Source organism: Chanodichthys erythropterus, chromosome 23 (genome assembly GCF_024489055.1).
Source record: "Chanodichthys erythropterus isolate Z2021 chromosome 23, ASM2448905v1, whole genome shotgun sequence".
NCBI classification, from domain to species: domain Eukaryota; kingdom Metazoa; phylum Chordata; class Actinopteri; order Cypriniformes; family Xenocyprididae; genus Chanodichthys; species Chanodichthys erythropterus.
This window is the reverse complement of record NC_090243.1, coordinates 8,581,914-8,594,180: the sequence shown is the minus strand read 5'-3', so window position 1 is coordinate 8,594,180 and position 12,267 is coordinate 8,581,914. Positions and strand designations below refer to the sequence as shown.

The following is a 12,267-nucleotide window of genomic DNA, read 5'->3' as shown; positions in this document are numbered from 1 at the left end:
GTACATCTCTGTCATTCAGTGAAAACAAATGAGACAAGCTGCCAAGAAATCTCCAATCCTGAGGTATAACAACTCTAAAGATTGTGTGTCTATGTGGGTGTGGCGTCCCTATAGACCGGTGCAAGGCCAGGATATAAAGTGTGTGGATCAATGCGAGAATGTGAGTCAATGTCGAGTTAGCATTCGACTTCATCCTGTGTCTAAGGTTCATAAGATCCCAGCACTTTTGATCGAGGAGGGAATGATTGCTATAGGGCTGTGCTGATACAATGAAATATCAATATTGGATCATTCCTTTTTTTATTCTCACTATATATATGCACCAGGATATATAGTGTACAGTGCAGAGGGGATCCGTCGAGGCCCTCTAGTCCCTTAGAGAGAGCCTAAACTGTTGTAAAAAAATAATACTTTTAAACTTTTAAATAATACTTTAAAAAGTAAAAACTTTTGTTAATAAGCCTAATGCTTTCAGCTATGTGATTGGTGGTCCAGCTGTGAAATTACAGAAGGCCAAGCCATAGCAAGTCAATGAGAGACTAATTTCAAATGACAGGAAAATTGACCAATCATATCGTCCCTTTTAATGGGTGGGGCTTGTTATCAGTAAGTTTATGACGTGTTCCACCCGCTGTGGAAAAAAACACTGATAAAATAGATAATGTTATTCGCTATGGAAACCGCAAGCAACATTAATAAGGAGGACATCATTGCTAATTATCCATGCCATTTTCAAGATTAAATTTTAAACTTTTGCAAAGTTAATTGGCAAAGGAAGACATACACCAGAGCTTAATTTTTTGCAGAAAGCCAAAGCTTTTTAAAGCATTTAAACCACAGCAATTAAGTGATAGCCTACCCCTGGATGACAGCATCAATCAGGAAGCTAAAGCTTTACCGCTGGGATTGTTTGCTGTTTAGATAAGTTATTTAAATCTAATAGGTTTTGTGTTGGATCACTGTTGAATGCTGATGGCGCTTACCTACATCCTATGGCTCATAAGGTTCATAAACATCATCTTCACAGTCTTATTGTGGCTCTGTTGAGATACTGTACACACTTGATCAGGAAGAAAATATTGACTAATATGCTTCCTGATGCCTTGAACATGTTGTGATTGGCAGGTCTAGTGTGATAGCCAACAGATTATGTACATTTGGGATCAGCGCAATGATGTACCCGTATTGTTGTTCTCATTCATAACAACAAAAGACTTTTCTTCCGAGTTGAAATCATTAACACTAAAAGGAACAATGCTTTTTTGCCTCTCGCAGGATCTCGAGGATCGTACAGCAGTCAGCACACTCACCTGGGCCCCGAACTGAGGCCCCTGCAGTCCCCTGAGCATCACATCGATCCCATATATGAAGACAGAGTCTACCAGAAAGTCCCAATGAGAAGCTTGAGTCAGAGCCAGGGAGAAGTGCTCCCTCCAGGCCATACTGGAACCTACCGGAATAACACGGGTAAAGTTTACACACGCTCTCTCTTTCTGTGCATGTGTGCTGAAGTGTGTTAATCCCCAAGTTACCAACCTCCAGGATTTCTGCAAGAGAGCCAAATCCTTAGAGAGCATTTATCCAAATCGGACACGGTTCTTGCTCACAGCCGAGTGTTGACCTCATTAGAATTAATCTCAGTTAGAGCACATCACACAATCTGTATTTGTGTGTGTGTGTGTGTGTGTGTGTGTGTGTGTGTGTGTGTGTGTGTGTGTGTGTGTGTGTGTGTGTGTGTGTTTGTGAGCGTGTTATAACTTAAAGGATTTCACTTGTCTTACCATATCACATTTAAACACCTCAACAGTCTTTTTCAATTAGCACATTGTTTGTCTTATTTTGATTGTAGGTCAGGTGTAGCATAATAATCTGCTGAGTCTTGCCAGTCTTGTTAATGCTGTTTTTAATCTCTTACTCATTGAGAAAGTGTGAATCCAGCTAGATTAGAAAAGCTGCGCCAATTCAATCATATTGATATATCAGTCACATGTTTTCATGTCACATGTTTTCATCTCAAAGCATTGTAACTAGTTTAATTGCATGTCTTGTGGTGGGGTGGTGCCTGACATCACTATTTTTTAATTAATGCAGCTTTTCAGTTGCAAAATTATTTTATTGATTGGATAGCAATTGTAGCATTGACACTACAAGTTTCTCTGTGTTTGAAAAAATTGAAATTGTTTGTCTTTTTTATTGAATGTGTTTGGTTTCAAAGAGTGTAAAGTGATGTGGAACTGAAGATCAAAACCTTAGAATGGCAGCGGTCCAATCCGAATCAAGAATTCAACATAACAATTTTCGGACATTTTCACACCTGGCTCGTTTGGAGCGTTTGTTTCGGAACCTGGTGTATTTTTTCCTTAGTTCAGTTTGTTTAGGCATGTCTGAATATGACAATTGTGCTCAGATCCACACCAAAAAATCCCTCCAAGATAGCCTGAACGAGGTGGTCTCGGACTGATTGAAAATGAACTCTGGGGTGCTTCGTTTTGAGGTGAGAAAGCAATCTGACCCAACAGATCAATAAACCAAGCGGTATCATAATTCATAACGGGAAATGTGTTATAGAAAAAGCAGCAGTGTCTGATTCTGTGAATGAACGCATTGGTTATCACAAATGAAAACCCAAAGAGCATCTCTTCATTGTGTAATTGCTTTTCTCTGTGTATTGCAAGAATGCTGTCCCGACGGAGCCTTGATACCCTCTCTTACGGCATTATAAATGATATACATATATATAATATTATCTCATAATTTGGCAACAGGTATATTAGGCTGCTGGCACTTTAAGCCTTGACGCACAGATACATTATACTGTTACACATGCATTTTGTTTACTGTTTACGTTCACTTAAAACATAATGCCAAGACTGGCATTTTGACATTATTTATTGTATATTGGACTGTTTAAGTGAAATAAGTAGCAAAAAAAGAATTCAGTTTAGTATTGAGAGGGGGCTTTATGTGTGCGCACTTTCCCACAAAATCTGCGGGAGCGAGTAAAATTATGCGTAATGTGCGCAATCCCATGCCAAAATTCAAGCCCTGTAACACCAGCAATATTCATCCGGAGCAAATGAAATGAAAGAGTGAGGGGAGGCGAGTTTGTGTCAACTCAGAGAGATGAGAGAGCGGGAAAGCGCAGCTGGTATCGTGTATCTGTTCTGGGAAAATGAGCATGGGACGCGATACAGATATTTCAGATATTTCAGTATCGATATGTATCGAAAAATCTATATTTTTGGCAATGCTACATTTCACTTAGTTTATTATTTCAGATGCCTTTTTAAAAGACTGTAAAATAAATGTAAATATTATATATAAAATTCAACCTGCCAAAGTAGCTAGTAGGAGTGACTGCGTTACACGCTACTGCTGAAATCCACCTGCACATTTTGTCAAGCCCTGTATATAATTTTAAATATAATTAAATATATATAATCAGTTAGAGCGGAAACGCTACATTCGTATAAGTGTTTGCGTGTGTCATAACAGCTACAGATAAAACCACAATTAGCTCGTGAAAGCAGAGGAATCTTTGACCAATAAGAGGACAGCTTTACTCACATGTGACTTGCATAAACCCATTTTGGCATGCTTTGAAATGGTGACTTGTGAAACCAAACCAAGAAGAAAATGCAAAATTGTAACAAATTAACTCCCTGTTTTTGAACAAAGCAAATGATCTACTGGTCTGAAAAAGGCCTTAAATGTGAGTGTGTAATGCAGGCATCAAGACAGGGTCTCATGGCGCCCCTGAAGCAAAAATCTAACAGTGTCGACTCTCACCTGGCTTAGTTGTGCAGATAAAATCTATATGGTCTGTTTTAATTGGGGTCTGCGGTGGTAATTTCCTACGCTTGCTGTGACCTTTGAGAAGTGGAGCTTATAATGTACCTCTGGGACTTTATTTCTTTTCAAAATTGTTGTCTCTGCCTAATGGTATGGCAGCCTCAGCAGACTGTTGAAAATTATGCTCTGTCTCCTTTGGCATTCTTCGCTCTGAGCTCTCACATATCACAGCTCTTTTATTTTCTCATCTTCAAGATGTTACTGTTCTTTAAGAGGAAAATAGAGAGCATTGGCTTGCTTAGATAAACACAACAGAACAAGGGCAGTTTTGTCTCTCATTTGCCTTGAATGGCGCTAAAATACAATTAAACAGGTAAGTGAAGCAATTAAATCTATGTCATTGCAGTGGTTTTCTGTCTGAAGCTAAAGGTTGACTAAAGCTAAAGTGCCTGTCTGCTACATGAAGCAAACTAAAGCTATTTAAGGAACTGAATTTATGAAATTATATAATCCTGCCTGAGCACTTCTATTAAAATTATTTATTATTCAGTTTCCAGTGTTGAATTCTGGCAGTTGTGCTCATTACTGCTGTGTTATATTCATTACAGTGTATGTTACTGATTAAAGCTCTGTATCTTCAAGAGAGACCTCGATTGTACTCACACTGAAAAACGACTCACTACAGTATGTAACAATTTTCACATGTGGACACCATTTTAAATATATGTGGATATGAGGTCAAATGCATATACAGCTCTGGAAAAAATTAAGAGACCACTTAACATTGATTTCTGAACTTGGAGTGGTCTCTTAATTTTTTCCAGAGCTATATATGAGGTCCCTAAAAGTCTTGACTGTTTAAAACAGCTTTTAGAACATTTTTGATCTCTGTGAATGTTGTTTATTTTTACGTCAAATGTAGCTTAGCCACCTCTGAACTGCACATTGACTCTCTGTTGCATTTTGCAAAGCCTTTTTTTTTAATTTACCACTTAGTTATTTTCTACTTTAATTAATGGTCAGCTGTCGGCCAACATCCAGGCATTGGTGAGCGTCTGTTGGCTTAGTTTTTGTGGTGTGTTCCACACGTCGCCTGTAGTAGGGCTCATCCAATTAGACCAATACAGCATGTTGAATTGGCGTCGGGGCCATCGGTGAGAGAGATCACTCTGATTGGCTGTTCCGTTTAGCAAACAAGTCAGTGCACGAGAATAAAAGTGATGAAAGCAAGCAAAGAAGTCAAAACCGCACAGGCAGAAGGCTGTTCTAATTTTACGTCATCTTACCAAATATGTGAATATTTGGAATGAAGATCATGTGATCAATATGAGTGATATTCAAAATGGTACGCAACCACTGTTTTGTTTATGATTGTATATCTGCAGCCCTAGTTTCGGTTTCTCTTTTTGAATGACGAAAATAGACTGTTGATACCTGCTGAAATAGACAGTTATTTCATTACATGCAGGCACAGAACGCACATGGCAGTCAGCTGTAGTCTTTGCAATGTGTACAAGTGTAGCTTTTTGGCCCAGACACAGCCTACACAAGGTGACAACACTGAAGGCTTTCGTCGATGCTAGTTCTTTGATGCTGGCTTGGTGTGTCAATGCCTTAAAGGAATAGTTCACCCAAAAATGAAAATGATCTTATAATTTACACAATCTGAGTAATATTAAATAATTTCCTGGATCTTCCCAGCTTTGTAATGGCAATAAATAGAGCCCACGCTTTCATGAGAGAGTCAAGTTCTGGCGGAATAGTGACCTCTGACTCGACATAGGACCTATGGCGTAGACGTAGCGTAAGCTTAGTTGAGAAGTGACGTACGCAAAAGAGCAGAGGTATCCATGAATTAGAAGGCTAAAATGAGAAGTTTTAAAGAAAAATGTCGGATGATTTCAATATAAGAGCTACTTCATACGAGGTCACCATTCGGTTCTCTCATGAAAGCGTGTACGGTCGTTGCCGGAAGCGAGTGATTATAGTTTATAAAGTTTTAAATATTGATATTTTTCTCACAAAAACCCATTGCTTTGCTTCAGAAGGCATTTATTATCCCACTGGATTCGTTTTTGGTGCTTCAAAAGTCCTATTACATCCCATTGGCGCTATTCAATCCCATTAAAAAGCTGGGAAGAGCCAGGATATTTTTTATTATAACTCTGATTTCTGTTCAGCTGAAAGAAGAAAGTCATATAGGATAGCTTGAGGGCTGAGTAAATTATGGGATAATTTTCATTTTCGGGTGAACTATTCCTTTAAGGCTGAATGTTTTGACATTCTAGATATTCCATAAAATGCAGACTCCCGAAGATGAATGAGTGAATGAGCTACTTCCTAAGACTTTTCTCAATATTATGTATTTATTTTTCATTAGATAAAATAGTGTATTTTCTTTTTAAATATTTTATATAATATTAATATTTATTTGAATTTAATATTTATGTTTATATAATTGACTTATTGCTTATACCATACTTACCCCTACTTTGAGGCTCAATCTCTAGGAGATGACTTCCTTTGACTTATCAAAATTATTAGTTTTGGGAAAATAATAGTTTGAAATGTTATAAACTCAAATAGATATTGGGAGAGATGGATGGAGAGATTGCAATTCAAATCCCATGAACCAATCACAATTCAGTATGCAAATATAACTATGACTTCATTTCTGGCAGTAGTTGTTTTTTATGCCAGTGGGAGACTTAAACCTCAAAAATCTGGCAAAGTTTATAAAATCCAAAAATTGAGAGCACATCTAAGGTTGAATTTATCTACAAAAAAAAGTATGAAAAGGTAAAAGGTATGAGAGAGCCCTGCAGGCACTGTAAAAATATATTTATGAATATAAGAACCTGTTTGCTGCTTTCTGTCTCTCCTTTTCTACTATTGCACATTTGGCAACTGATCAAATCAAGTCAGTCAAAATTGGTGCACTGCATTCGCACCCTGATAATAAACAGGCTTTTTCCAGCCAGCAGATCTCAGCTGTGGCTTGAGGTGTCTAAAGCTCTATGATAGCATTCAGGCTGACATTGAGACGTCTGACAAAGTCTCACAATGCCTAACAGAGTCTCGAGAACAAAGTAGCTCAAGTCTTTGGTTTTTATGTGATCAAGTTTGACTCCCTGAAGCACCTGAAAGTGACAAGTAGTTTATGAAAAGTCACTAATGAGGATCTATGCAAGTCTTGTGTTTGATGTCACATCATTGCTCACTCTGTGAGTGCATTGACCTCACTTTTCTTGCTGTCTCTGTTCTCTTCCTCCCCTCGCTAAGTGGCTCATTAGACCCACAGATGAAGTACAGGGCTAATGACGACATTAGAAGCCGTCACAGATACGCTGCTAACATGTAGCAGATGTGTTCTTCTTATTACATCGCTCTGCAGGAGAGATAAAGAGAGAGATTTATGGCCATATTTTTTTTGGGACAGATGACAATGGTTGAAAGACTGTCCTGCCTGAGATCCCCAGGTGGAAATGACTCAAGAAATCAGGGCACTTCAGGGCCAATATCATCACCAGCAGCTTAGAAAGACAGAAAGGTCGACTGCTGGGCAGTTTTCTCCTATGAAATGTTTTGTAGTCTCACAAATTTTGGGGAAAAAAGGCACTGCAGCTATTTTGTCTCTTGGTGCAGTGCCTTGCATGATGTCTGGGCATGCAAGGAAGGAACTGGCTCATTTCAACAAACTTCCATAAAAACCCATTTGTGTTTTCAAATTTCATAGAGAGAAAGCAGTTGAAATGTTCACACACTAGAATAATGACTGCTGAAAATTCAGCTTTTTTATATATATATATATATATATTACACACACACACACACACACACTATATTATACATTTATATATAGGATTTTTTAATTTATATTTTGCTAATGGGGACATTAAATTGTATTTATTTTAATTAATTAATTAATTATACATCAAGTAATTGTTGTGCAGCATTCTCTGATTTTAATTATTATTTTAAAGGCATCATTGAGAATAATGAGAACTACACAAAGTTTAAAATAAAATGACCAGATACTGTACATTACAACACTCTAAAAAATGCTGGGTTAAAAACAACCCAAGTTGGGTTGAAAATGGACAAACCCAGCAATTGGGTTGTTTTAACCTAGCGGTTGGGTTAAATGTTTGCCCAACGTGCTGGGTAGTTTTATTTAACTCAACTGTTGTATAAAAATTACTGTATTGCTACTTAAAATGAACCCAAAATATGCTGGAAATTAACATTTATTAATATGTTTAATAAATTAGCATTTATTAATAAGATAATGAATAATAAACAATAAACATTTATTAAATTGCTTATTAATAAATGTACACCTTTTGAATATTATTGTTGCCTCTAGTAATTATGTGTCTGATTTTTAATTTCTCACATTTTGGATTCATTTTAAGCCAGACATATAGTCATTTTTAATCAGAAGTTTGGTTAAATAAAACTACCAAGCAGGTTGGGCAAACATTTAACCCAACCACTGGGTTAAAACAACCCAATTGCTGGGTTTGTCCATTTTCAACCCAACTTGGGTTGTTTTTAACCCAGCATTTTTTAGAGTGAAAAATAAGACATTTTGGGGGAAATGTGTTTAATTTAAATATTCAAATGTATTTAAAATCTTGGAAATCTATGGGCATTTTGAGATATCGCATAAAATAACTGCAGGATGGGAACGGAAATGTCCGTATAAATTCTAAAAATGAGCATAAAAAACATGCACTTGTTTGAGTCAGATAAAAAAAAAAATGTATCCATTAAAAAAATGTGCATAAACTATAATGGAAACACATTTACTGAATAAACTTCTTAATGCGCATCAAAAAAATCATGTGACGTGTGATGCTACACCATAACTGGACTAACCAGCGGACCAATGTTTTTGCACAGCATCTGAAATGCCTAAGCAAAGTCTGTCCTCAAAGTGGTTCAATATAATTACCTTCCAGAACTTCACAACTTCCTTCCCAAACAGCAGCCTCTGAAAGCGAGATCTGCTTGCTCTGAGATGCAAGTAATTCAGCTGACGATTTTGTTCTCTTTGACTCACTGGATGAAAACACTGCGTTATTTGCAAATGTGAATGGAAACATATCTATTGTCATTTTGCAAAACATAATTTTATATTTTTGACTTTGAGATGAGATATGATCCGGGCAGCTTTTGGGAGATTCCCCAAAATAGTTCAACATTATGACAGTATCACATTTTATTAGCTTGGGCCATTATGGATTCCCTGTAATGCTGATTCCTTTCAAGTGCCTTATTCATCACAAGTTTGCCTATCCGGGAATCAAATCTGATCTTGCACAAAGCTCCAGATAATGTGAAAGTGATTAAGCTCCTCATGGCCTTTCATTCTGCTGCTGCACCATTGCAGGATCTCTTGTTCATTTTTTAGCTCTGAAATTCAAACTTCATGAAGTTAATTAGGCTTTGTATGAGAGGGACTGGAAGCGGCTAAGAATGTGCTGAAAAGACTAATTTTGGAACCGAGTGAGGAATTAACCCGAGCTTGAGGGAAGTGCTCTATCAAATGCTGATGGAGCTTTCCTGCTCACATCCCTGTATAACTGGCCAGGCCTTTTCACAGAAAAGGAGATGGTGTTTTAAAAAGGTGTGCATTTTTTGCTGAATTTCATCATAAAAGATGACTAATATCACAGAGTGCGACTATTTTTGCATAAGTCCATTTCCTGAATCTTTGTCACATGCAGAAGAATGGACAATGATACCCCTGATGAGAACTGCTGGGTGGCTTCAGAAAAGAGGAAGGAACCTTGATTTTAGCTCAGTGGTTACAAAAAACCTCAATATAAGAGCAACACTTGAGACTGAAGTGGAAAAATAAGGTAGAGTATTTCAGCCATCTCTCAGCCATTGTGAAGTGCAGTTTGAAGCAAAGAGCCGAATGCGCTCTTTGGGTATTGAAGCACATACTACTCTATAGATTGCTATAAAATCAATCCATTTGTCAAGCACCCCCAAAATCATCTTTATCTGACCAAATCATGGCTTCTTCCCAGAATTCTGTGCATCTCACCTGCTGATCTACAGCCCAACCTTACATTTGTAATACCTGTGCTTTATATACAATGTAATGTGTTTTTGCTGAGCTTTCAGGATGTATTAATTGCTCACTGTAACACACATACGTAATTTGTGGAGATCAGCAGTAAATTCCCCAATGAGGAGCTCAGTTTAATTTTTACCTGAATATAGCAGCCTGTTCCAGATGTTATATAAGATGAAGCACCTAAAATATATCTACTTTCACTGTTCTTCTGAGATTTATTTTTATTACAAGACACACAAGGGGGAGCTGCTCATGAGTTTTTGCTGGACAGAATATCATACAGAGTCTACTTTATTCTGGTGTGCTGATTAAGTTTCCGCTCGGTATATTTCTGGGTGTGCAGATTTTTTTTATGTTTTGATTTGCGGTGGGGTTTTTTTATGTTATCTTAAAATGCTCAAACAAATAACCCATACATATTCAGAGTATTGGTGGTAGCAGCTAGGCGATTAACATTTTACCTTAGCATGCCTTTTTCAATTTGAAGTTTGGTTGAGCTGTAATATATGATTTAGAGACTAATACCTTTGAAGAACGCTATATGTACTTGTAAGAGCTAGAAGGTATTCCTCAAGTGAACAATAGTGAGAGTTTATGTAAATGAAGTACTGAATAAATTTGTCTAAATTAAGACTGCAAAGAACATATTAGCCCAACAAAGACTTTTTAGTGATATTTTTAGATATAATTTAGACCCTTTCTCAAGTAATAAAGACCAAAGATTGCCTGTTTTATGTACCCAAAATGAATTATATCTCATGTTTAACCATTATAAGAGATAGCGGCAAATCCCCGAAGCACTGGCTGAGATGAAGCTGTTCTTGGCGGGTACACGAGCACTGAACGGCTGCTGACGGCCTGGAGCTCGCATCTCTGAAAACATCTAAACAAATTGTAAAATAGGCGCTATGATTAAATATGAGTAACTACAGTTCGAAGTTAATACTTAAAAAAAAAAAAAAAAAAACACTACAAGAAGTGTAGTATTTGTAAAAATACAGTGGATTTGCTTGGTTGCCATGACAGTCGCTTCAAGGGGAGTGATACAAACGGTAAAAAGGTAGGAGTGCTGTTATGTATATATATATATATATATATATATATATATATATATATATATATATATATATATATATATATATATATATATATATATATATATATATGTATGTATATGTATATGTATGTATGCTATTGTTGGTGTTATTTATTTTTATATTCAATTAAATATAATTAAGTAAAGCAATAAAAGGTGTAAACTGCAGGCAATAGTAAAAGGAAATAAACCACAGTCCTCAGCTAATAGATTTTTAGATCTCTAAAGCTCATACTGTATGCAGACTTTGTGTTGAGTCTGTAAATCACTGGAACAATAACAGTTTGAACCAGTTGTGAGCTCAGTTTAATACCATCCTGTGAATCTGGCCTCTGCTCCTCTCAAGCATGGCTAATGAGCAATTACACGCACACTCACACACACACGCAGACATATAAACACTCTACGAAAGATGGATGGCGCTCATAACTTACGCTGAGGTGCTGGCGGTGAGACACAGAGGCTGCGTTTTGATTCACGTGAAGAATCACCTTGTCTCTGTCCTGTAGCCTCGCTCCAAGGATGCAAGGTGTTAGTCGGATTATATTTACAACCGTAACATCCTGTGCTGTTGTTGTGCCATATGTTAAAGGCCTTAACGCACACATGAGCTTTGAGTGAAATGTGGGAATCATTCATGTAAACATGGAACGGAAGCATCTAGACATCTCTCAACAGGCCTTTATATACTAAGTGGAACAATGTATTGACCAATCAGCATATACTGTAGGACCAGATCACGCGTAGAAGATGCACATTAACCTCTCAGACTGACAACATGCACACAAAATAATTTCATCCTATAACATGTATGTCTGTATTGGAATTTGAATTATATCTTAACACAATCTTAATGGTATTCTTGGTTGAATTGCTTTCATCGAGTGATATTTTCCTAATAGCATTTAAAGCTTTCTTTTCTGAGCAAACAGATGGATCCATTCAAGATAGAGTCATTCAGATACCCCCAGTAAAGTAGGTAGCGCTTTATTGTCTTGCATACCTTTTTTTCCTGCATCGAAAATGGCAGAGCAGCAAATCATTCCTCTAATATGTTTCTGTTGAGTGGGAGTGACCTTTGGCAGGGTGTAATATCACGCAGAGAAGAAAAAAAAATGCTAGGAGAAGCAGTCGAGAAAAAAAAAGAAGAAAGGGCAGTTTGTTTATGATCACATTACACTGTAACAGAGCACTGAATCTGATGCCAACGCTAAGGAGATGCTGGATCCTCTGATTCGTATCTGAAAGGTCAGGTAATTTAAAAGAGCAGCCCATTATCAAACCTATA

At 37.1% G+C, this 12,267-nt stretch overlaps 1 protein-coding gene across 3 annotated transcripts in view; it reads left to right on the top strand.

Moving 5' to 3' along the window:
• Nucleotides 1-12,267, top strand: part of ctnnd2a (catenin (cadherin-associated protein), delta 2a) — a 374,070-nt gene that overhangs the window by 175,295 nt on the left and 186,508 nt on the right. For all 3 annotated transcript variants that reach the window (XM_067377392.1, XM_067377391.1, XM_067377393.1), the window contains one exon: nt 1,276-1,467. In XM_067377392.1, coding sequence (XP_067233493.1) covers nt 1,276-1,467 — 192 coding nt within the window. The remainder of the gene's footprint in view (nt 1-1,275; nt 1,468-12,267) is intronic.